Source organism: Pleurodeles waltl, chromosome 4_2, assembly GCF_031143425.1.
Source record: "Pleurodeles waltl isolate 20211129_DDA chromosome 4_2, aPleWal1.hap1.20221129, whole genome shotgun sequence".
Classification (NCBI taxonomy): Eukaryota; Metazoa; Chordata; class Amphibia; order Caudata; family Salamandridae; genus Pleurodeles; species Pleurodeles waltl.
In genome coordinates, this window is record NC_090443.1 from 206,136,573 (window position 1) to 206,163,064 (window position 26,492).

General features: G+C 42.3%; 1 protein-coding gene across 1 annotated transcript in view; it reads left to right on the forward strand.

Moving 5' to 3' along the window:
* The window catches only part of KIFAP3 (kinesin associated protein 3), a 1,147,560-nt gene that overhangs the window by 67,844 nt on the left and 1,053,224 nt on the right, over positions 1 to 26,492 (forward strand). The window contains exon 2 of the mRNA XM_069231084.1: positions 17,951 to 18,082. Coding sequence (XP_069087185.1) covers positions 17,951 to 18,082 — 132 coding nt within the window. The remainder of the gene's footprint in view (positions 1 to 17,950; positions 18,083 to 26,492) is intronic.

The following is a 26,492-nucleotide window of genomic DNA, read 5'->3' on the forward strand; positions in this document are numbered from 1 at the left end:
GAAAAAATACACCTAGAATCAGCTAGTGGGTTCTTGGCCCGTAGACTTTCAATTTTAGGATGGAGTATGTTACAGGTGCAAGGAATTCGGTAACGGATTTCTTGTCTTGCTTACCTATTAACAATTCTACTGAAGACTCTGAGCAGGAAATGCCTGTCATGCAAGTAAACATTCCCAGTGTTATTGAAATATAAATGGGAAAAATATAGTTCTATGGATGAAACATTGAAGTTGGTTAAATAAAAATTGTCAAGGGGTGGTCTAAGACATGTAAGGAACTACCTGTAGAACTAGAACTTTACTGTAATATAATGGAAGATAATGTCCTGAGATCAGGGAAGAATATTTTCCTGAAAAAAATAAGAACATGCATATGTGAAATAGCTCATGAGGGCCTTCTAGGAGGAATTTTACAAAGAGCAAAATTTGAGCTGGCATTAGGCCAGTGCAGCTTGCTCCTCTCAGGGATCCGCCCTCCCCGGCACTTACGTCAGAAATAAAAGAACCTTTAAAGAACCCCTGCAGTCTGGAATTTGGAGGGGGTGTATCCGCTGTAAGGGGTAGACATTTAGTATACAGTATGCCGGCGAATAAAGCTCGATCACATGGTACTTGTGGCATGAAGAAGGGACCGAAGGCAGTCTCTAAAGTAAAGGAAACTATGAATGGGTGTCAGCCTTCAGGGGTAACAGTCAGTAGTCAAGAAGTAAGAGGGAAATACTCCAGTCGTTGGAACAAGAGGATACCTAGAGAGATAATGGAGACATTGGCAAAAGATCTTAAGTAACCTCACTTGGGGCATCAATCAGAGAATTTGTGGGGAAATATTTTAAAAAGACTCATTACATGTCATGAGGGAAATCATATTTTTGATTCTAACCAGAGTGAAATAGAACGATCTATAAGGAATGACTTTCAGACCTCAAACTCACTGCAGATAGAGGATTTATTCCTGGGGGGCTCAGAGGAAGTTATTGGGGGGGAAGGCTTCGCTGGAACCCAGGCAATCCTCATCTCCATGCCTCCCACCTCAAGTAAGGGATGGTAATAGGCTGGAAGAGAGATCTGCGTCTTGCTCTGTGTCAGAGAGAAAGAAAGAGAGGGATGACCTTGTAGGAGGTCTAGGGGGAGGTGTCAGAGGAGAAAGTTAAATGGATACATTTTTGCCACCCTCTCCTTTGGGTAGACAGTCTGCACTTGCGTTAGACACAACTGCCGTACCTGCCGAATCGTTATTAGATGTAATGTTCTTAATGCAAAAAACTTTACAGGCAATTCTAGAGGTCCTCACGGCAAATAATAGTTTGGGAAAAGCACATAAAAATCAGTTACAAGGGATAACGGAGAAGTTGAAATACATCAATAGCAGCATGCCTGTACTGGTACGACCTGTACCGGAAAAATAGGGATCAAGAAACAGGTACCCCAGATTAAAGTATAGAAGTAGAGGCATAAGATATAATAAAGCTATCAAATCAGCCGTCTGTATATGTTTCTAAGCAACCAATGCTGGTGATAAGAAGGAACCAAAGATGGGGGAGGAAAGAATATAGACCCCATAGACTCTATCATAACCCACAAAGAAGTAAACAAAGTAAGCAAAGAAACGTTAGGAGCAAAACATCATCAGAGAGAGAGGGAAAGGTAGCCCAGGATAAGAAACTAAGGACAACCCATGGACAAGGATGGGAAGCAATAGTCCCAGACCGGGGGAGTACGCCACAAAAGATACCCAGTGTACCTCTCAAAGAGGATAGCCAGCGAGTAAAAAGAAAAAAGGGTATCCAAAGAATGGTAAGAAGGGAAAGTAGGGAATTAGAGGGGGAGAACAACATTAGGAGATTAGTAAGAAGTGGGGAAAGTGGAGAATTAGATAATTCAGTTTGCCCGGCGAAGAGCAGGGTTTTGTCTCCACCAAAAGGGCCCTGGGAAAGAGAGGAAAATGGATAGCCCCAAAGGACGTATGAGTAGGTGGATATATTTGGGGCCCTGGGGAAGGGAGACCGGGAGAAAACAGTGGAGAAAGTTGTAGCCCTTGAATCGTACGCGCCTTCTAGAAGTGATTGCCTTGTGTCCAAGCCTATGTGAGATTGAGTCAGAAGATATAAAGCAAATCGGATTCATCTTAAACTCGGAAGGGGCAGAGGTGACAAAGGCACTCTTCTACTCTGAATGGGTTAAACAATTGGGATTGCAAGCAGAGGTGGAGCTAATGAAGGAGGGTATAAGTTTGGTGCAATTAGGCGAGCCAGAGATAGAGGAAAGAAATAGTAGAGACCTTAGGTGTCATGCAGGCCTGCTCCCAAATCAAGTGCAGTATAACTTGGTACGTAATAAAAACCAAAGAATGTGTGCGGATGGAGATAAGGGTAGATTAAGTGTAACTATAGTCACTGAATACAATGACACAAAGTTGAGGAACCGCTTTGATCCCCTTATAAACTCCCATGATAATTACAGCGGGGGGAATTGAGTGATGTGGACTAGGAATTAAGCTCATCGCACAGCCATCTGATTTTTTTTCCTGGAAATTAGGAGGCTATAAAAAACAATTAAAACAAGACCTATTTAAGGGAGCGCTGAAAAAATGCGATATATAATGTGTTTCCAGGAAACCTGGTCGTGTGACGATCCCGAACCAGTAGATGGTTTTATGAGGCTGTTTAGGTGAGCAACCCGGCAAGGTCCAGGCCGTCCGTCAGGGGGCCTAATAACTTTTTCCTCAACCAGAATAACGGATAGGCTTACAGAGGTAAAAACTAAATGTCGCTAGTTATTGGAAGGTCAGGTAGATCTCTATAATATAATTGGAGGGAGCAGACAGCTTATGATAATGTCTACATACAACCAGGGAATACATATGATTATGAAATCCAGTGGGGTTTGTTTGAGGAAGACTTGGAATCATTATGTATAGGTAAAGCAGGACACTTGGTTTTAATGCTGGGAGATTTTAATTATAGGCTTGACCCTAATAGCATTGATAAATTGCATAAGGAGCTGCTTGAAGCTGCACAAATTCTATATAGCAACTTTCCAAATGTAGAATGTTCTGCCAAGGACTTGTCCCTAGTAAGAACTCTAGGATCCAGAGGCATGTTTTGTATAAAAAGACGTATGAATATGGATCACCCGGCAAAACAGACTTTCGTATAGGCAACCAGGCATGCCCTGTTGACCATGCCTTTATAGGCACTTGGCATTTTGGAGAAGTATTGGACTTCAGAGTTGAGTACAGAGAGGGCAGTGATCATTGGCCCTTGCGGTTAACAATCCGGTCAGCAAATAAAGCCCAAAAAGAAAGAGAAAAGGCACTGATAGTGCAGTTAGAGTACCCTCATAAGACAACTACCCGAATCACAGAAAGCAGTTTAAAGGCGCTTAATGAAGTGATGGTAAATTATACAAACATCAGAATGGAGAAAGATCCAAAAGACACGTTTAACGGTTATAACAGGGGAATTGCGCTAATAGGTGACTGTTTAAAAGTAAAGTTAAAAATAACGCAAGAGAAAAAGATGAAGGGAGAAGCATGTAAGACCAATAATAATATATGGTTTATCCAGGATTTCAGGAGACAGAAGGGAAGGTGCGGAAATTAGAAAGGGAATAAAGAAAAAACCCTCTACTGATATAAAAGAGAAGCTCTGCCAAGCAAAGCAAATTTATAAAACAACTATAAGACAGAGGAAATGAGCATATATAAATAGGAATTGGGAGATAATGACTGAGGTGATAAGAACACAGAACATTAGGGGTTTTCGGCAGTTGATAAGGGAGGGGAAAACTACAGGAACCATGCGGTGCTTAGTTGGAGAAGAGGGCTGGAATAAACATCTGTGTAATGTATATAAAGTAACTGATGCAGAGGAAGAATACGGAGTTACTAGGAAGATAGGTAGTGACGTGAGACCAGCTTTTGCCCTACAAAAGATAAAATAAACTATTGTAGCACTTAAATTAACCAAAGCTGCACGCCCAGATAATCTTCCAGCAATAATAATAAAAGTAATATTGTTTAATAAAATCCTTGATTATGGCTGTTTCCTGAGAACTGGAAAGGTGCCACCGTAAGACCAATTCATAAAAAGTATGACCCTACACAACCAAAAAACTATTGCCTAATAAGTTTATTGGATGTAGGCGAAATGGTAGTCACAAAGTTATTACTGGGGTTAATTAAATTATGGACAGAGGATAATGATTTGATGCAAATAGAGCAAGGTGGTTTCAAAGAAGGCCACTCGACAATCGACCACTGTTTCAGCCTGTGGTCATTAGCAAAAAAATCTATTGAAATGCAGGGAAGTCTGTTTTGCTGTTTCGTTGACTTCCGCGCTGCATTTAATTTGGTAGATAGAAAATTACTATGGGACATGTTAAAACAGTTAGGGATTGATTCAGATTGATTATTTCCCCTTCAGGGCTTGCACTCACAAAACTGGGCCCAAGTAATTTTAGACACGAGTGGTTCACTTTCAAAAAAGATCCCCTTAAGGAATGGCTCACCCCAAGGGTTATTTCTGGCTCCATTGTTATTTACTATATTTATGTCAGACTTACCAGGGTTGTTGAAGGAAGCTAACGGTTTATGCCCAAAAGTGAACGGGGTACATATTTCATGCTTTTTATATGCGGACGATCTAGTGATAATCGATATGACAGAGCTAGGGCTACAAAGAAAATTGGATGTTTAATTCTTATTGCGAGAGAACAAAAATGGTAGTAAATATAGATAAAACAAAAATAATGTCAATAGGGAAAAAGAAGAGTGTATTTTCCTACTATTTGGGAGGAGAAGAGTAGAGAAGGTAAAAGAAATATAAATATTTAGGCATGTGGTTTGATTCAGAACTGAGATGGAAAGATCATATTGAAGCTCTAAAGAATAGAGCTCTAACATCGGTTTGGGGATTGAAATAGTTTAGCTGAAAATATGGGGGACCTTCCCTTCAGCAAGTTGTCTCTGCCTTTAATGTTATGGTACGTTCTCAATTTTAATATGGGGTTGAAGTTTTAACATTCTCTGGGAAATTCAAGTGGGATACATAAGAAAGCACATGTGTAAAGCGTATGCTATCATTATCTCCTTCAAGCATAATACAAGCTATAAGAGCAGAATTTCAAATGATGGCATGGACCTACCAGGGACTGCAAGCTTCGTTGAAATTTTGGTTAAGCATAAGAGATGAGGGAATTGCTAAGATTGCAAGAATGTGTAAAAAAAGAAATAATAACAAGTGAATTACACCGGGCATCACAAGTGAGAGGACGGTGAGAAAAGATTTGCGTCCTCTTAGGTTTATCTGGTAACCATGGTGTGGAGATCAAATTCTGAAGCAAACTTTACGTATAATTGTAAAGGAGAGGGCAAGAGAAGCAGATCTGAAGTACTTGGAATGTAAAATCTCCACCCAGTTTATGGTAGGTGGATGGAGGAATCCCAATAGTTTCCCTTGTATAGAGGCCCTACCCAATCCAAGATTAAGGGACGCAGTGCTACAGTTTAGAATCAGGTCAAACACAGGGTATAGGGACCGTAAAGCGAAAGCTATTCTTAAGGATGTACAGGGCCTCTGCACATGTGGCTTACTAAAAAAATGCAGCACCCAACATATACTTTTGGATTGCCAGTGGTGCATAAGAAGTTTTTAAAACCAATTTTTAAGGAATATAATATTATAAAGCCTGATCAAGTCCTTAAGTTACTAATAGACATGAGAATTTTTAATGTAACGTGCGCTAGGCTGATTTTTTTTATTGGATTATGAGAGGTTTTAACTGGTTTTATAGGGTCCTGTAAAATGTGAGAAGTGAAGTTGAACAAGAGATGGCATTTTTTTTAGATGAACGAAGAGTCTATAAATTGATTGTTTTAATAATGATATGGATTGATCGTAATATAGGACATTTGTTTTGCTATAATGAGGTTCAAAACAAAATGTGGTGTCACTTTATTCAGCATTTGCCCTCATGGAAATTATGAGAACTAAAGGCTTAGCAGAATTATAAGCTGGATAGTGAGTATGCAGAATGCATTTTGTAAAATTAGTAGGAAAATTAAATTTGTATTTGAGGTTAGAATAATTGTTTATGTAAGGAGGGTATGGTAACTATGAACTAGAATGAACCAAGAATATTGTATGGGAATGTATTATGTAATAGATAATTTTGCTGAATTATTGTACTGTTTGTTGTGTCTTACACTTTTAAGGTTTTAAGCGAAATAAATAATTTATACTACTAAAAAAAATTAGAGCTGATTTATGGTTCATGCACATGGATTTGTTAGCAGAGGAGTTAGTTTAGGATTGTCATGCATGCAGTCTCAGTGACAAATCCAAGTAAATGAGGAGAGCCTCTTTAGAACCAGTTCAGGTGCCAGCATGCCATGGGAGAAGCTAGGTCTTGACATCATAGTTCTCCTACATGCGGCAGGCATCAATGAGAAATTTATATTAGCCCCAGCTGACTATTTTTCAAAATGGGTCACTGTAAAGTTTGTAAAATGCATTAACACAAAAAACCTCATTCTTATTTTGTCTGATGTTTTTTCCAGTGAAGGTATTCCAAGTACCATTGTCACTGATACTGGAGTATAATTTGTGTCTGAGGAGATAAAACAATTTATAATGAGTTTGTCTATAAAACACATCAAAACCCTTTTGTATTGTCCTGGAGCCAATGGACTAGTGAAACACAATAATAGAATGATCAACAAATCATTACAGTTAGCCTTCACATCCTCACAATCCATCAAAAATATGTTGTGGTCATATCATACTACACCCAATTCGCTCACTGGAGTCTCCCCATTCAGCTTACTAAGAGGACGTAGACCGGGGTTTAAATTGACCCACGTTTGGCTTTTTGTTCACAAATTCCTGAAAGTACACAAAGAAGAAATGAAAGAAAGAATTGAGAGCAAAAGAAAATGCAAGGAAAAATATATGATAACAAAAAATAGAGCACAAGACCAAAAACATGGAAAGAGGGACAATGGGTCCTGGTAAAGAAACCTAATATCAGTTTCAGTAAATCCAATACATTTTTCAAAATAGGTAAAATGAGACGTAAAAAATGTTGTTGTAATGGAAGATGGACACATGTGAAGGATGGCTAGGCTTTCTCTCTAGAAAAAATTGGAGGAGTCTATGAATAATTCACAAGGCAAAAGTGAAGTCACAGATCAGGAAAAAAGAAGTAAGAGAAATGTGAACCCTCCTGTATGGCAACAAGATTTTGTAATGACTCAATCGTGTCAGTCCGTTTTCAATTTCCACAATTTCAGAATGGTGTAATTGCAACTTAGTTTTCATTTAATCCTGTAATTGGACATGCTCTATTATCCTTATTTCTGTGTTATCTACAAAAATTGTTATGCATGTTCCCCAAGGGACCCTAGGACAGTCTAGTAATCTTTTAATTCTGTTAGTATGAAAAGGAGATGTGCTATAATCTTGGAATGTACACATGTTATGTATAAGGAGTAAGGAATAGGTTATTTAACAGATGTTACAGATGATATTTCACCCTTCCCCCATGTTAGTGAGTTCTCCCTTTAAACTCTGATAGGAGTTCATTTAGAATGTTGAAGAGGGCTTGTCAGAATTGCCTCAGCTGTGATTCAGACCTGTTAGGGACACATCTGTATTTAAAAAAAAAACTGGTTGTATTACATCTACTTCTGTGATATTGTCATTTCATCTATACAATAAACTCCTTATGAATTTAGGACACAGAGACTGACAGAAAAATACTCATCAGTGACTTTCCTACCTAATGCCAATCAAAAGTTGAATTTGAGGCACAAGGGTGAAAACGGTTTAAACACAGATTTAACATTTTTGTGAAGAAGAGAGGGAACATTTTTTATTCAATCCCTAATTGAGTTATAAGGCCTTGGCAGGTTATAACTAATTTAGTGTTTCGATCCCATCTGGGTCAGTACTACCTGTTTGCAGATGTTAGGCTTAGTGAGACAGTGAATCCCTCTCTGAACTGCTACACATTTGTATATGTGCCCTGCTCACAACCTTTTACCCCAGCTGTCTACAGCAGTGACCTTATTTTAAAAATAAACTTCTCAAACCCATTTTTAACACAAACATATGGTGGGTTAGATTCCATTAGGAAAACTCGCTTAAAGCAGAGCTTGAAAAATCAGACGTCCAAAAGCATTGAAACTGGGCTTTTTTGTCAGATCATAATCTGTTTTGCTACTCAGAAATTTCCTAATGTTAGGTTCACTTCTATAACTCAGTTCTGAAAGCCAGCTACCTCAATGGCGGTCCATACTTTCTGTAGGGTATTGTATGGGCCTGGAGTTTGTTTAATACAGTGATGGAACATGCCGTTCTTAGTAGACACTTAAGGTAAATGCTCACTATCTTCCTCCCTTTCATGTGTACTTTTATAGCGATGGTTCACAACATATTACTTAATATATTATCCATACTGTAGAAGAAAAGAATATTTATCTGTATCAATGTGTTTTTAAAAGAATGGTAATATATTCATGGAATTATGCAAGACGTACCTTAGTACATTTGCATTTGAAATCGTATTTTGAAAATGTAGTTGCACTTTAGATACACATGTTACATTTACAAGTATCAAATTCTAAGCTGTTTAAATAAAATCCATGGTGACAGTGTTTGGACCTATGTATGTCTTTCAAAGTAGCTATTTTGGAGACATCTAGAGTGATCTTTTTATAAAAATATTGCTTTTCGGGAACTGTTTGTTTCAGTTGTTCTCTCAGGGGCGGTCAGGGGGAAGGGTGAGTATATGTGTTGTGAGTGTCCGCGTCTCTGCACCCTTTTTCAGCCAGCAGTGAGGGATTTTATATAAATGTGTAGATGTCCTAAGATTATGGTAAGCCAGAAAAGACTTGGAGGCTGAGCTGAGAGAGCATTTCGCTCATTCTGGAGCAATGTCCATACCCAAATCGTAAGTTACAAATGAAGAAAATATTTTGTGTATACCAGAGTCCAGCGTGGTTCCAATAGCCAAGTAGAAGAGTAGTGCAAATGTTACAAAGATTGTATTTTTTTTTCTGGATGTGCTCTGGACACCCTACCAGCGTTGTGCTCACCAGATAGCCTAAGGAGTTGAGCAGTGATAGACTAACATACTCCTATGAATGTACTTGAGTAAACCTGGCTAAAGATGAATAAATGGTGAGAAGACTGTAAACTGTATCTGTTGTGTACTGTTGCTAGTATGTCATAGTCTGCTTTAGAAATGGGTTTATGCTGATTGGTGGCTTGAAGATTAGTTTACTGTACCAGACTGTATCCATTGGTGAGTTGTAAAGTCCCATTGTAACTTCTGTGGATGACCAGGAACAGTAATGTCTGTTCTGACCTGCATCATGGCTATTGGTGTAAGGAGTAATTATTTCAAGTGAAGATACAAGAACTGTAGGAAAGTGCCACTGTTAAGCCATCCTGGAGATTATATGAGCATCAGAGCATTATCTCTGTGCCTTTACCATATTTGTGTGACCCCTAAATTACAATTAAGTTCTATTAGAGTTAATGAATACTTACAACCAGCAGTTGTAGGTGTTTAGGTTGCACATCTTATTTTTCAGTAGTTGCCTGTTGACTGAGTGTACAGCAATTCACCTACCTTTAATGTAGGGTAGGTATAGTTTTTTTTTTTAAACACTTTTTTGGCGTCCTGTGGCCAACAAGATGACGAGTCAGATGTAGTTTGGTGAAGCTCCGACTCGACCACGAGAATCCTACATTCATCCTGCACTCCGGGGGCCAATCCAGCCCTTAATAGATCTGTGGCACCCAGACATGTGTATATGGAGGCGTCCGGGGGTGACATGTCGGCAGAGGACTGCGAAAGAAGCCAAAAGGAATAACTCATCAGCGAAGAAGGCTGGGAAAGAATCCTAAGATGGCGCCCCCCACCTCCCCACAAGAAGGTTTTGTGGAGAACAGGTCTGGTGCAGAGAAGGGAGACCTCGTTGGTGACAAATGGAGAACCGCTGTGCACAGAGGTGGAGGTGAGCGAGCCCTGGGGGAGATCGGAGAGCAGCCTGCGGCAGCACAGAGAGGCCTATGCCTATGAGACTTAAGATAGCACACTCCGGTAAGCTTAGAAATGGCGGTTGAGACTGGAGGACTTGTGGCATCGGTCAGGAGACTCTCGGCTGGCAAAATTCACAAAGAACGGCCTTGCAGACACCCCCACCCCCTTATATACCACTGGGGATTGAGATGCGGCGGTCGGGTGATCACAACTAAGTCCCAGTGCAACTTTGTGAGGACTGAGGGTGAATAGAGGCAGCAGGAGCCTCCCACAGACTCGTGGCCCTGGAAGGCACTAACCAATCTTTGGTGGAGAGGCAGTAGGCCTGCACTTTCCCTTCCGCCCCTCCTGCTCCCTTTGAGACAATCACCTTGTATTGGCCTGCTAGCCCCAGATGAAAGTAGTCATACGACCTAGAAGATCACAAACACATGGCCCTGGGGCGCAGGAGTGAAACTATTGCGTAACTGAGCCGAGCGGGTGACACATGGCTGACACAGTCGTCTCCAGGTAGTAAAACTAATGACTATTACTGGGGGACTGGGGCACTTCTAGACTAAGTGATTGGGAGAGTCTGGTGTGGTGGCAGCGTTTTTCCCCTCGTCCCACCTGGACTACAGACTAAAGCTTAAATGCGAGAAGTTGTTGGAGGGAGATGTCATGTCCTAGGTTTGGGAAGAGATGCATTTGGACTGATCAGTGGGCCTACTGCCTTCTGCAGGCAAGTGGGAAACAGCTGAAAGAGACTCTGTTGCCTCCCAACCTCCCAATGGCTGACCGTACTTTTGGGAGCCCAAGACAAGAGGTACAAGAAAACCTACTTTAACTGTCTGGGAAAACCTGTGCTGATTCACACTGGGCTCCATAATGGCAAAAGACAGACCAGAACCACCTCTTCAAGGAAGAATAAAAAGATACACTAAGGCGCGGACTTCCCCACCAGAATCCCAGAAGCGGCTTTGATACCTAATAGCGCAGCTCCCTTAACGGCGATTCGGACCTCCAGAGCTTCACTGAAAACAAAATTGATGATGTGAAAGACACTACCCGCACCCAACAGTCAGATATGGCAGAGCTCAAAAAAATTGCTAGTGATCTGATGTGGAGGGCTGAAGACGAAGAAAACTAGGCAAGACGAAACAACCTGTGCCTAATGGAGTTCCCAAAAGGAGCTGAGGGTTCCAATATGATAAACTTTCTGAATCACTGAATACGTACTACTTTCAAGGTGCAAAACGTCTCCATCTGCTTTATCAAGAGAGCCCTCAGGGCATTTGTGGCTAAGCCACCGCCGGGTGCCCCTCTCTGCCCTATAATATCCAGATTTTTGCAATACTGAGATTTAATCCTCAAAGAAGCGCTTCAACGCTGGGAGGTCAGATACAATAATTCTATCATTAGGCTCTATCCCGATTGTTCACGTGAAGTCCAGAAGCGGAGAAGGAGTTTTGATGCTTCTAAAGTTAAATTACAGGCGATGAAATTGCAATATATGCTTCTTTTACCTGCCAAGTTGAAAGTATTGATTCAGGACAGGGCCCACTTTTTGCCATGCTAGAGGACGACTGGCGCTGGATGAAGAAAAGGCCCCAGCTTCGAGCCTCCATGAAACAGCAGGATGCAGCCGCTGATGGTGGAGAGTTATGGACAAGACTCAAATTCTGGACTTCAACTAAAAAACAGAGGAGAAAAACGATAAAACAAGAGATGAGCGGTTTAGCAAGAATACTCTCGGCGGAAGACTGAGAGACGGAAAATAAGCGGAGTTGGAGGAAGAGTCCCTCAGTCGGGCGCGCTGGTCCTCACCTGCGAAGGAGGCTGGCCCCCTGCTGAATTGAGCAACAGGGAATGAACAGGACCAGGATCAGGAGATTGCAATTGACTCAGAACACTATATGAAGGGTCTGAGGATCATGTGGACAGTGGCTAACATGGATGAGATGCGGCCCCCGGGGGCGCATTGGCACCGCCAATGGCAATGACGTGTGATAATAGGGTTGAGTTGTGAGTTGCCCGCTTCCCCAACACCCACCCATTTCTTTTGTCCTCTCCTCCATTGTCAGCCCCTGCCCCCTTCCCCGGCTGAGCTTGAGGTGGTTGGTGTGACTGAAGTGCATGGTATGCACATGTGTGGTTTACGTGAATTGTTAGAATAAGTTGATGGGAGGATGGAAGAGCGACAGACCTCTCATACAGAGATTGCAAGCAGTTATAGAAGCTCTGTTGGGGTTGGACACTTGTAATGTTTGGTGGGAGGTTGGGGGGGGCTATTCAGTGTGAGTTTGGGTTATAGTTAAGCTGTGCTTTTTCTGGAGCAACACCGATGACACTTCGGCAGACATGCTAGACATGACACATAGCTTGGGCAGCAGATAGGGCAGCAGCAATTGCAAGGGGTAACACACAGGGGGATACACATTTTTCCGTTATGTCCTGTAATGTAATTGGTCTGGATAGTAAAATCAAGCGAGGACTAGTGACCCAGCAGATTTGCAGACTTCGCCCTGATGTGGTACTTCTACAAGAAACACACCTGAATGGTTCCATAGTCCGTCCTTGGGTAGGGGAGTGTACACTACCATGACTCATGTGGGCTTCACATCAGGCTCCAGAGGGGTGGCAAACCTAATGCAGAAAACCCCACCATTTCAGATGACCCATATATGGATAGATCCTCATGGCTTGTGTGTTCGGATTCAGGATCAATGGGATAGGATCATGATCACTGTTTAAAACGTAAATGCTCCCCCTGACTACAAGCACTCATACTGGATAAAGTGTCTGCCATTCTCCCTAAATCCTTTTCTTCGATTATATATTCTATGATGGGATTTTAACGACGTCCTGTTCCCCCTTAATGGACCTTGCGAGATGCATAGCAGCCTGCACATGTGAGACCCCACTGGCACGATTTTGTGTCTACATTGGACTGACTGATTTATGGCAATGACATAATCCCCTTGCAAGAGGATATTAGTACTAGTCAGGGGTCCACAAGGTCTTTTCCATATAGGTGAGGTAACAAAGGCAGAGTATTTAGCTCAGGGGCTGTCAGACTAGTCCCCTTCCTGGGTTACTGTGTGACAAAGAGCACCAAAGGGCCCCACATGCTGGAAATTAAATTCTTGGGATCTAAGGGATGCTGAGGTGGCAAGGGAAATACGAGTTGATATGGAATGGTATTTTTAAAAAAATGTGGGGTCTGTAATCTCAGCTCGTACGATCTGGAAGGCGAATAAGGCAGCCATACGCAACTGCATACAAAACATTATAGCACAGAAAAGAAAGAGGGAATCGGAACACATTGAGGAGTTGGGGGCAAGTATTAAAACCTTAAAGGCAGAATACCTCCGTACCCCAACCTCAGATACGCTTCAACACTCAACAGTACTGAGAGCGGGGTATAGAGTCCTAGGCCAAAGGGATGTTCGGAATTTGCAAATGGTGACCCAACACCATTTATATGAGGTTGGGGGATAAAGCAGGTAAATTATTGGTGTGGCGAAGAAGTCAAGAGTTGGAGGGGCGTTGGATTGCCACAATTGAAACTGACAGGAAAGATCCACTTTAGAGACACCCAAATCTCTGAAGCGTTTGCCAGATACTATAAAGAATTTTACACTCTACGAGACCTAGCAGATGACATGAAGATCAGAGAGTTCCTGGTGACCATGGAGATCCCTAATGAAGACCACTTAGACTTAGAAATAGAACTCGAAGAGGTCTGGGTGATGATCTCTAGACTGAAAACCAGAAAGGTACCGGGGCCCAACAGTCTCCCAATGGATTTCTTTAAAAGAAATGCTGGGGTCCTGAGATCTCCTCTCCTTTCAATTTACCAAGAAACTAGAGTTGAGAGGCAGCTGTCACAAAATTTTTAAAGTGCAACTTTCTTACTAATCTATATAGAAGGTAAACCTAGGGCCCGAACTCGCTTCTTAACATGGAAGCCAAGATATTGGTCGCACTTCTGTCAACTAGAATGACTATGGGAATGGCAACATTGATCCACGGGGATCAATCAGGTTTTATGCCAGGTAGATCCACCCAGTTCAGCCTGCAATGGCTCATTAATTGGCTAGCAGTAACTGGACCGACTGCAGCAGCGCTTCTTTCTTTCACTGGATTCTGAAAAAGCATTTGGCACAGTCCACTGACCTTACCTATATAGAACATTGTCAAGATTTAAATTTGGTCTGAAATTTCAAAAGTGGGTGACTCTACTATACCAGGCCTAGTCCACATTACTCAGGGAATGGGGTTCTCTCTGACCCATTTTAATCACAAGGAAAACCCTCCTTGGATGTCCCCTTTGGCCCCTACGTTTTGCTTTAACACTGGAGCCACTTGCATGCTTGATACGGGCCATGCCCTCCATTCAAAGCTTTTGTGTCTTAGAGTCAGACCCATATGAAGAAAAGATATCCCTTTACGCTGATGACATACTTCTTTATGGAACTGCAAACCACACTACGGCAATATTCAAAGCTATAGACAACTTTGGTACATACTAGGGGTGTAAAATAAACTGTGACAAATCGGTAGTATATGACCCATATGTGGGTCTCAGCAACACCTTCCTCCTGGGACGCCGTGCGGGTGGAGCAAGTGCGTTTTAAGTACCTGGGTATCCAAATTACAACAGACAGGTATTCTCTGCCTGATCGCGAACCTGGAAAAGGTCTTGACAACCTTCTGAGAGTATGTGAAAAGCAGGCACCAGTTACTCCTGATGATCCTAGGTAGAGCTGCACTGTTTAAGATGATCACACTCCCCAAAATGTTATACTGTTTGCAAAATACATACTATACGATCCTGGAAATGTTGTTCAAAAAAATCGACAAGAAGGTACAATTGCTTCTTTGGAACAGGGGCCATAGTAGTGTGGCACTACGAACACTCCAATGGAAGTCTTATAACAGGGGAGTGTAGTTGCCGGATATCTGAGCCTACTACTGAGCAGCTCACCTGATACCTATCAATGACTGGCTTTTTGCTGCATAAGATCACCCCGCTTATCAGCTTGAACGTTCGCATTCCCCCCTACACTGCATATATGGCGGTATGTGTTGAGGCAGGCTCCTACCAGCAACGCAGGTGACACTGGCTGTTTGGTGTAGAGTGTCTAGGCTATTGGGTTGGGGTTCGAGGATTAACAAGGAGACTTCCCTCTGGACAGGAGGAAGGCTGAATGAGTTGAAGAAATTCTGCAGCTTTGACCAATGGGATACTATAGGTATTTCAGAAGTTGGGGACATTTTAGGGAATGGAACCCTGATATTCTTAGAAAAGATGCAGGAAGAGCATGGTATTTATAGAGCTGATTCCTGAGATACACCCAGCTTCAGCTTGCTTTGCAGAAGGAAGATCTGGCTGAGGACGATATTCCAGAGTATGCCCCATTAGAGGGGCGACTGCTAATAGAGGAATTATCTACCAAAAAGGTGTCACACACCTGTAAAACTATTAACAATAATATTCCTGATAACATGGGTACACTGAAGGGATGTTGGAAAATTGAGCTGGTGGCATAGACATCATTGATTAGGGGTACACCCTGAGGGACCCTAGAGAAGTGGTGATTCATTGTAGGCTCTGTCTGATTAAATTCAAAGTGCTCCACCAAGTATACGAAAACCGACCTGGCTGTACAGAAAGGGGAGAGCAGAGACAGCGGAATGCTTGCATTGTAGAGACCACATGGGAGACTTCTATCATACATTTTGGTGCTGCCACATTATTCAGGCGTACTGAGTGGAGATCTTAGGGGAATTGCAACACATTTTAGGTGAGGCGATACAGCTAGACCCATGATACATCCTGTTGGGTATACCTACTGACATTGATCTACCTAGAGCAAAGTTCCTGCTCTGTAACTTGGAATTGGTGGTGGCTAATCGTGATGTGGCCAAATACTGGGGTGTGTCAGAAACTCCCATAATGTGAGAATGGAGTGATGGAATGGAGTATATATGGCAGCAGAAAAAGTATTATGAAAGTAGGGGCTCCCCACTGAAGTTTCTAAAGATATGGGGTCCCTGGATGAGTTACTTTAACTTGGAAGCTGGGGACTGGGAAATTGTTGGTGGCCCTAATGATGACCCCAAACAGTTGGAGTCACAAGAATGCCCTGTGAAGCCTCAGGCATGTAATGAGTTTGATATATGCTGAACACATTTTTGGCAAGGCAGTGGAAATGGAACTGTTGTATATGCTCCAAGTTGTTCTTCGTTTCTCTGTTTTTTGTGTTTCCAAAAAACTAATCAAGATATTTACAAAAAAGAAACGATTATCTGGATCAAACGACAGTGCAGAAGTTTTGACAGTGAACATGAGAACCCAGGGCTGAGCTGCATTGTAGTATGGAGGTGTAAATTCTACTACAATGGATATGTTGAGTGGCAGTGGGTGTCTGAACACATGGCCATGCTATGGTGTAGTAGGTGTGCATTTACCTGTGAATGTCTTTTGCACTGCTATATGTTTGTATGTGCCCATGTTCTCTCACCTGCATAGCAAAGACTCCATCATTAGCACTAAGGAGCTCCTAAATCATACTCAGGACAAACTTGTAGTAAGGCATAGAAGAAGCATTGTTTTTATAAAGCAATTTTCAAAGGTCGTAAATATCCTTTGGGGCACGGTTAAGATGATTATGTTATGTTACATGTATTTATATAGTGTGAGTCTGTCATTAGTATGACCTTGCAGAGCTAAATGAAGTAGAAGATGTTGACACCCCCTAGGTCAGAGCGTCCCTTCAAATTGGACGGCCAGCATATTGTTGTAGGGGTGTTTCATATCGGCAATCACAGTAGCATTTGTCAGGTTAGGCTGAAAAAAAGAAAAGTGCAAAGTACACAAAAGGAAGGAGCCCCTGTTACCCACTGCGAGATAGTCGAAACTGGGACTTAAGTACACAGCCAAAGCTTCACTAGAGAGGTTAGGGGAAACATTAGAAGTGTACTTGAGTGACCCTGTGTGAGCCCCAGCCTATATCCAGTCAAAGATTTGTGGTGTTATTTGATTATTTTGCCACATTTCCAAAATGAAGAAAGTCAGGCTGACAAAATTAGGTTGATGAAACAAAACTTTTGACAAAATTCAAAACGACCCATTTGATACATCCTGAATGTGTGCTGCATCATGCTCCTTCCTGTTCTACTGTCATTGGCTTATAATACCATTCCATTCATTTTCCTGTAGCTGCAATAAGGTATTACTATGCCCACACATAATACGGTTTGAGTTGACAACGGAAGGATAGATGATTAAAGAAAGTTTGGATATTTAGGTCACGGGTGCAATGCTTTTGCTTACAAATCAGAAACCACATTGTCCTTAATGTGTAAACAGCTGAAACGAAGAAAGTTAGCCAGGTTTTACTAAGCTGATTATAGATTATAGGCCCTTTGGCACATATCTTGGAAGATTTGCTTATTATGGTATGCATCGTTAGCGATTGACTGAGTGTTTGTTTTAATACAATTGCCTTTTGGAACCTACCATAATGTTCTAAAGGTGTTGGTGAATGCTTACCCTTGAAACAGAGACGGGTAGGGGCGCCTTCAATAAATATCAGTGGCTGTTACGGGTATGCAACATATATAAGAAGTTGCATTTTTTGAGCTATTCTTGTCTTATACAATAGCTTTTTCTTGGATAATGTAGAAACTGTAATATAATTTCACAGGTTACAGTGGCTAAAAAAAGGATGTTTACTTTAGCAGAAATTAGCAAGTGAAAAAATATGATTGTTGTCATTTTTTGGGATAGGATTTTTCTGCATATGTAGCCATTCTGTGTCAGTTCATATTATCTCAGGAAAAGTGTTCATTTAGTCCAAAATTAATCTTTCACTTTAAATTTCATAATATGTTTTCCCTTTTTTGATTATAGGAAAGTCAAAGGTGGCAATATTGATGTCCATCCAACAGAAAAAGCGTTGGTTGTCCACTATGAAGTTGAGGCAACTATTCTTGGCGAGATGGGGGATCCCATGCTCGGAGAGCGCAAGGAGTGCACAAAAATGTAGGTTTTTACTAAACTGAACATTGAACTAATCATTTGCTGCATTGATTCTATCTCGTATTTTATCTTTTCTTAGATTACTACTGCTTGAACCATTTTAATTATCTGTTTTCGATGTCCTTTGACTTGCATAATGCATCTTAAGTTTTTCCATCCTGCATTGTTTGAACTGTATAGATGGTCTACAACCCATGTGTTTGTCTTTATAACTGTTTATTTTTTTGGCACTGAATGCCAGTACAGAGATGTCTTCCCTACACATACCCTGTTGTTTACCAAGATCTCCCAAATAATTTAACTATCTCTGTGCTCCGATGCAGAAAAAACTTCAATTTTTCTGCCCAACTCCATTTTCTTTCTTGTAAATGCAAGCCCACGAAAATGTTAGTATGTGAAAAATGAAAGCAAACATTGGCAGATAATGGACTTATTATATATTTATAAGCAGAGAATGAATTGCCACTAAGCAGCGTACCTCTTGATCCTCCCACAATTGATCTGGCCCTTGCTCAAGTTATCAGTGTCTATTCCTCTTCAAAGACTTTTAGATAGTTAGTCAGTTAGGATAACTGACTAACATAGCAACTTGGCTTTTAATCACTCTACTAAAACTCAAAATAAATAGATAAGTAAATGTGAATCTAGCAATGAAGTAAGAATGTGGAGCACAGATATTTCAGTGTCACAATGTCCATCTTATAGATGTAGCATGATGATGTAATTTAGAAGGAAACACTGAGGCAGGAACTTATTGGTAATAAGAAACGTAGTTGAAAGTCCTATTTGAGAAATCTAAACTTGGACAATGGCCTTGTTAGGAAAACCTAAATTAATATGTCAACTCGCAATGGAGATTAAAAAGAGTTGAGAGTCCATCGGATGTCTGATTGTGGGCGTTTATACCAGTGTGTTTGGTCCAAGAAGGATACCATGGGTTTACTACACTTAAAAAATACCATGGACCTCTGACTGCTGTACAAATTATTCTACAGGTTTCAGGGTGTCCACAGCAACCTCCACAACACACTCTGTGTAATTAAAAAGCAGCACTAAAAGGGATCAGGTTCTCCTTCTTTATATATGGGATAAAATATAATGTACTCTAAAATGATAAATTGCAAGTTGATGCATATGTGTTAAATGCCCATACTGTACATTTCATATGGGATAAAGTACCCCCTCTTGTACATCAGGTATGGGATCGAGAACCCATACAAAACATAGTAAGGATATTGCAAGTCATGAGAAATGGTGGGGCTGTGAAAAGTTAGTGCATGAAATTTCAGGAGAAGGGACCTGAAACCTGAAAAGTTAATCATATTGCACCTGTTTTGGCAGAAAGCATGTAATGACAAAATTCAACTGTGAGAAATTATTGCGGTGTAGCAACTACAGGGGAGTAATGATGTCACAAGTAATCTCTAATAAGATAATTAGGTATTATAAAGTATAAAGGCTTTTCCATGCTTATGCCAGCAAAGTACTCCACGTTCTGTGAGAGGGACTTGCTGCCATCAAGCATATCCTGCATGAGATTGTGTATGCATATACCAGGAGTAGTCCCTCTTCAAACATCTCAGTATTAAGCGTAATATAAGCTCATTGGTTTCTCACTTGTACACATCCCTCTCTATTATATCCCTACATGATCAAAGATAGACTGAAGCATTGCCTTACAGCTTGGAAATTCAATGACCATTATGGGACACATCTGTTTTTCTTGAGCTATTGGAAAAAGAAAAGGTAGTCTAGAAACATTGAGTGCGTACTTGTTCAGTCATCCTACTTATTTAGCTGATCAGGCATCTTAATCATGAGCCATCCTATGCCTGGGACTGAAAGAAAACGGTTTTGATAAGGCAAACAAGGTGTCATATTCTAAACCCAACACTAGATGAATGGAGAGTACAATGTGTGTGAATCTACAGCATAGAAAGTTGCAGATCGATGGTTACCAGTTAATAACTTTCCAGTCTGCTTCATTTTATCTTTATACTCAGGGATATTGTTTAAGTTTTGGCAGCATAGGTGGATTTTACAAAACTTAAAAAGCAAGAAAGACAACATTATGAGGGGTGTACAATATTATAAAATATCTACATGTCCAACGGACAGGATGCTTCAGAAATTTACTTGGCCTGTAAAAGAAATCCACTTGTCCCTTTTGGTGCCACACAGTTAGGTTACAAATTATGTCCGCTTTCCCATTTTATCAGAGCTGTGATAACATCCTGAATATGGCTTTTTCTTTGTCACAATTCCACTAATCTACTTACAGTGGATGGAAGTAGGTTGGAAACAATAGTTTCAGGTTCGGAAAGCCCTGCAGATCAGTTTACAGCCACAAATTAACATGCTTAAGGGTACTGACCACTCTTCGCCAATCTGTTCCTACACTGCAAGAGGTTTGAAATTTACTCCTGACGGAAGGAGAGGAGTAAAGCTTTTTCATGGGCGGGAAAAAGGAGATTTTGGGAAAGTAAATTTGCATTTAAAAAAAAAAATATTTTGTTTTGTTCAGTAAAGATATATATTCCAACAGTGCAACAGTGAGGCCAAGGATCACAGTCAGTGGTCCGTAAAGCAATACACATTTGTTTACCATCTTTCCTGGAGAGTGTTCCGCCCAGCACAATATCCCCAAGTGTAGCGAATATACAATTACCTAACCTCCTAGAGGAGGCGCCCCCATAGTCATCACATGTTCCCACAGGGAGGGCGGCTGAGCACCTGTACTGCAATAGCTTCCATCACATCAAGTCTGTAGTGCTATCGCCACCAACCCCATACTTTGTGAAATTTCCAGGGGCATTCTCACTTATTTTAACAGAAAAAGAGTGGGGGGGGGGAATAGGGTAATACATGTTTTGGAGTACATATAGAAATTTTGGGAGTGTGATCATTTAAACAATAGCTGGCCTACCAATCAGGGTCAAGGGTAGACCTGTCTGTATAGCCCTTAAAGTCCTTAAGAACTCTTTTGGCTGAATTTGCAGTTCTTGAGCAGATTTTAGTATAAGCAAATATATATACATGTATATTGTTCTCAAGGGACACTGGAATTCACAAAGGTTTTGTAGGAGTGCGGTTTCCAGGCCTACCTCTGTAAATGTTTGTAAGTTCCATGAAAGTTGTTAATCTGCACCAGTGCAAGGATATATATCTGTGGGTACACTTTTGTGACCTTCTTTAAGCATTGGACCGCTAATTTATTTTCATGTTGCTCATAATAAGTTTACACTTATTCTCTATTATTAATCTATTTTCTAAATATTGAGATGCATCTAACACACTTTCACTAAATGATGTGTCAAAGAAATGGTATTTAAAGTTTCACAGTAGTTTAGAAAAACATGTTTTTGCATGTACATTCTTGTGTGTACATTCTATTTTTGTTTTGAAATCAAACTATCAACAATCATTCTTTCATGTCTATGCATGCATTTCCATATAATGTGGGAGCATTCTGGATCATTGTATATAACATCAAATCCTCACATTTTGCAACTCTGTACAGGTTTTTATAATTGTACACTGTCAGTAATGCAAACTGAGCTCACCACTCACTGCATTTCCTTAGGACGCTCTCCATGATAGTAAAGACTTGCATTAATGAATGATATGTACAACTTTGATCAGCTTATACCTATGGATACAAACCTTTCTTTAGTGATAGATAACCGTCTTTCACCAGTGCATACAGTGATACAGTAAACTGGCAGACAAAGAGTTAGTGCTGCAGGGGTTTGGGCCTATTTGTCCAGTGGACAAAATATACATGATAACATGTTGTTTTGGACTCAAGGTATATGTCATGGACATAGGGTGATAGGAATTATACACCTCTGAACAATGTATATACAAACTGCAGCTAAAAACACTTCACAATATAGCAAGTAGTCCAGCATACAGTTATTCTTTAGAGTGGAGAACAACACATGGAAATGCAGAGACAATGTTTTTTGACACCATATTTCAGCCTTCGGGTTGTAGTAAAAACTGCAGCCAGTCTGTATTTCAAACTTCCAGTTTCAGCAGCCCCTGCATGTCACTGACTGGACAGTGAAGACCCATGAACAACTTTCTGCTGGCCCAGCCACAGTGCAACTAACACTAAGCTGCAGTGAACAACATGAACTCCAGCACAACATTGTCCAGCCAACCAGGGCCTGTAAATCTTCACTATAACTGAAGATCTGGCCCTCCAGCTGAGTTAGTCCCCAGTCTCACTTGGTCAGCTTGGGCAATACTACTAAGGCAATCAGCACTTCAATGATTTCTACTAACCAGGACACATACAGCTTCCTTACTGTAGGAGGCTGGCCTGGCTTATAGTGGGTACCTTGGGGTACTTACACCTTGTGCCAGGTCCAGTTATCCCTTATTAGTAGATTAGAGGTGTTCTAGCAGTTTAGGCCGATAGAGGTAGCTATAGCAGAGCAGCTTAGGCTGAACTAGGAGACATGCAAAGCTCTTACTATACCACTTATATCATATAGCACTATATCATAATAAAACACAATACTCTGAGTTACTAAAAATAAAGGTACTTTATTTTAGTGACAATATGCCAAAAGTATCTCAGAGGATACACTCCCTTAGGAGGTAAGTAATATACACAAATTATATGCATGCAAACCAAAATCAGGTAAGTAACCGTTAGAAAAGTAGTGCAAACAATGTAGAATCACAATAGAATGCAATACGGAGAAATAGGCCTAGGGGCAACACAAACCATATACTCCAAAAGTGGAATGCGAACCACGAATGGACCCCAGGCCTAGTGTAGAGGGTCACTGAGAGTGTAAGAAAACCCTTAGGGTGTCCAAGATACCCCACCCCATGACCCTGAAAAGTAGGAGTAAAGTTACCCTACTACCCCAGAAAGACAGTAAAGTCGAGATATGGGATTCTGCATGGCCAACAACTGACTGCAAAACACTGAAGACGGATTCCTGGACCTGAGGACCTGTAAAGGAAGGGGACCAAGTCCAAGAGTCACGGAAGTGTCCAGGGGGGGGCAGGAGCCCACTAAACCCCAGATGAAGGTGCAATAGGGCTGCCTCTGGGTGGAAGAAACCGAAGATTCTGCAACAACGGAAGGTGCCAGGAACTTCTCCTTTGGTCAGAAGATGTCCCACGGCGTGGTGGAGGATGTAGAGTTGTTTCCACGCAGAAGGGCCACAAACAAGCCTTGCTAGCTGCAAGAGTCTCGGTTGAGGATTTTGGGTGTTGCTGGGACCCATGAAGTACCAGGAGGACACCCCTTGGAGGAGGAGACAGAGGGGGCGCTCAGCAACTCAGAGAACCCCCGCAGAAGCAGGCAGCACCCGCAGAAGCACCTGAGCAGGCACTTAGAAGATCTGAGGACAGCGGTCGATTCAGAGTCACAAAGGAGGGTCTCACGACGTCGGAGTCCAATTCAGCGAGTTGGGCAATGCAGGACGGAGTGCTGGGGACCTGGGCTAGGATGTGCACGAAGGAAGTCTTGCAAAAGTGCACAGAAGCTCGAGCAGCTGCAGTTCATGCAGTACACAGGATTACTGTCTGGCGTGGGGAGGCAAGGACTTACCTCCACCAAATTTGGACAGAAGGGCCACTGGACTGTGGGAGACACTTGGACCCTGCTCCTGTGTTCCAGCGACCACGCTCGTCAGGATGAGAGGGGATCAGAGGACCGGTGATGCAGACGTTTGGTGCCTGCGTTAGCAGGGGGAAGATTCCGTCGACCCACGGAGATTTCTTCTTGGCTTCCAGTGCAGGGTGACAGCCCTCAGAGCATGCACCACCAGGAAATAGTCGAGAAAGCGGGCAGGATGAGACGCTACAACGTTGCTGGTAGTCTTCTTGCTACTTTGTTGCAGTTATGCAGGCGTCCTGGAGCAGTCAGAGGTCGATCCTTGGCAGAAGTCGAAGAGGGAAGTGCAGAGGAACTCTAATGAGCTCTTGCATTCGTTATCTGGTGGGATGCCCACAGGAGAGACCCTAAATAGCCCACAGAGGAGGACTGGTTACTGAGAGAGGTAAGAACCTATCAGGAGGGGTCTCTGATGTCACCTGCTGGCACTGGCCACTCAGAGTTGTCCATTGTTCCCCCACACCTCTGAATCCAAGATGGCAGAGGCCTGGGACACACTGGAGGAGCTCTGGGCACCTCCCCTGGGAGGTGCTGGTCAGGGGAGTGGTCACTCCTCTTTCCTTTGTCCAGTTTCGCGCCAGAGCAGGGCTGGGGGATCCCTGAACCGGTGAAGACTGATGCAGAGAGGGCACCATCTGTGCCCATCAAAGCATTTCCAGAGGCTGTGGGAGGCTACTCCCTCCCCAGCCCTTCACACCTATTTCCAAAGGGAGAGGGTGTAACACCCTCTCTCAAAGGAAATCCTTTGTTCTGACTTCCTAGGACCAGGCTGCACAGGCCCCAGGGGGGCAGAAGCCTGCCTGAGGGGTTGGCAGCAGCAGTAGCTGCAGTGGAGACCCACGGAAAGCAAGTTTGGCAGTACCCGGGCTCTGTGCTGGAGACCCGGGGATGCATGGAATTGTCCCTCCAATACCAGAATGGTATTGGGGTGACAATTCCATGATCCTAGACCTGTTACAAGGCCATGTTCGGAGTTACCATTGTGACGCTACATATATGTATTGACCTATATGTAGTGCACGCGTGTAGTGGTGTCCCCGCACTCACAAAGTCCGGGGAATTTGCCCTGAACAATGTGGAGGCACCTTGGCTAGTGTCAGGGTGCCCACACACTAGGTAACTTTGCACCCAACCTTCACCAAGTGAGGGTTAGACATATAGGTGACTTGTAAGTTACTTATGTGCAGTGTAAAATGGCTGTGAAATAACGTGGATGTTATTTCACTCAGGCTGCAGTGGTAGTCCTGTGTAAGAATTGTCTGAGCTCCCTATGGGTGGCAAAAGAAATGCTGCAGCCCATAGGGATCTCGTGGAACCCCAATATCCTGGGTACCTAGGTACCATACACAAGGGAATTATAAGGGTGTTCCAGTGTGCCTATGAGAATTGGTAAAATTAGTCACTAGCCTGCAGTGACAATTTTAAAAGCGGAGAGAGCATAAACACTGAGGTTCTGGTTAGCAGAGCCTCAGTGATGCAGTTAGGCACCACACAGGGAACACATATAGGCCACAAACCTATGAGCACTGGGGTCCTGGCTAGCAGGATCCTAGTGACACATATCAAACACACTGACAACATAGGGTTTTCACTATGAGCACTAGGCCCTGGCTAGCAGGATCCCAGTGAGACAGTAAAAACACCCTGACATATACTCACAAACAGGCCAAAAGTGGGGGTAACAAGGCTAGAAAGAGGCTACCTTCCTACACTTACCCAGTTTGACTCTCACACAGGCATCCTTGCGAAGAGCAAACAAGCGTGCAGCGTAACTTGTTCTGGTGTCTGATACTGTGCTTACCAATACAACAACCCACCAAGAACTTTATCCACTTCCCAGTCTCAAAAACATACAAATGAACAACAGTACAAACCACACACCCAACTTGTGCTCATCAAGGCGCACTCCTCAATCATCCACCACCTGACATAGATGCATAGCTGACCGCAACAGCCTAGACACACTCTGTCTCAGAGACATGGTTTATTCTACTTCCATACTTGTCCAGTGTCCACAAGCATCAACGTTCACAGTGTAGACCGCATTCACAAGAGAGGTGGAGATTAACCTGACATTCACAAGTGTACCAGGCCCTGTGTGCTGGGTGAATATACATCACCCTAGGTTTTGTGATCTCCCCAACTGCTGCTTCACACCCTCAGCAACCCACACAGCCTCTGCCAATCTGATCTAAAGACTTCCCACTCAGTACAAGACCTTAATTGACTAAGTTTCAGACATCATCATCTATGGGTTGATCTAAGAGATTCAATCCACATTATTCTGAGGCCTAAACCTCCTTTATGACTCCAGCGCCCAGAGAGTGGACTATGTAAAGGAGGTCTGTTTAACTGAATTCCTATACAGTCTTTAACATCCTGAACATAAATGGGCCATGTTCGATCTTGTCACAAGAGCCTAACCTTCAATGCAGTACAAGGACCTGATGCCCCTGGATTCGACAGACGACTTTGCCATCCGTTTCTCTTTCTTTTCTGCTGTATCAGTGCAAAGAATCCATCTGAAAAAAAGAAAATAAATATGTGGATCCTCCACAGACTTTCCTGCGTTTGCCCTTCACCAGCCTGTGAAAGATCTGAGTACACACCTTGATTCATACAACGCTGATCTGAAGATAACTGTACAACGAAATGCAGCTGTGATGACTCGATCCTGCTAACACATGCCCTCAGCATCGTGGTACACTCAAGAAAACTCTGGAAACCTGTGCTCCATACATAGAGAATAAAGAAAATGTCAACAGTCCACTC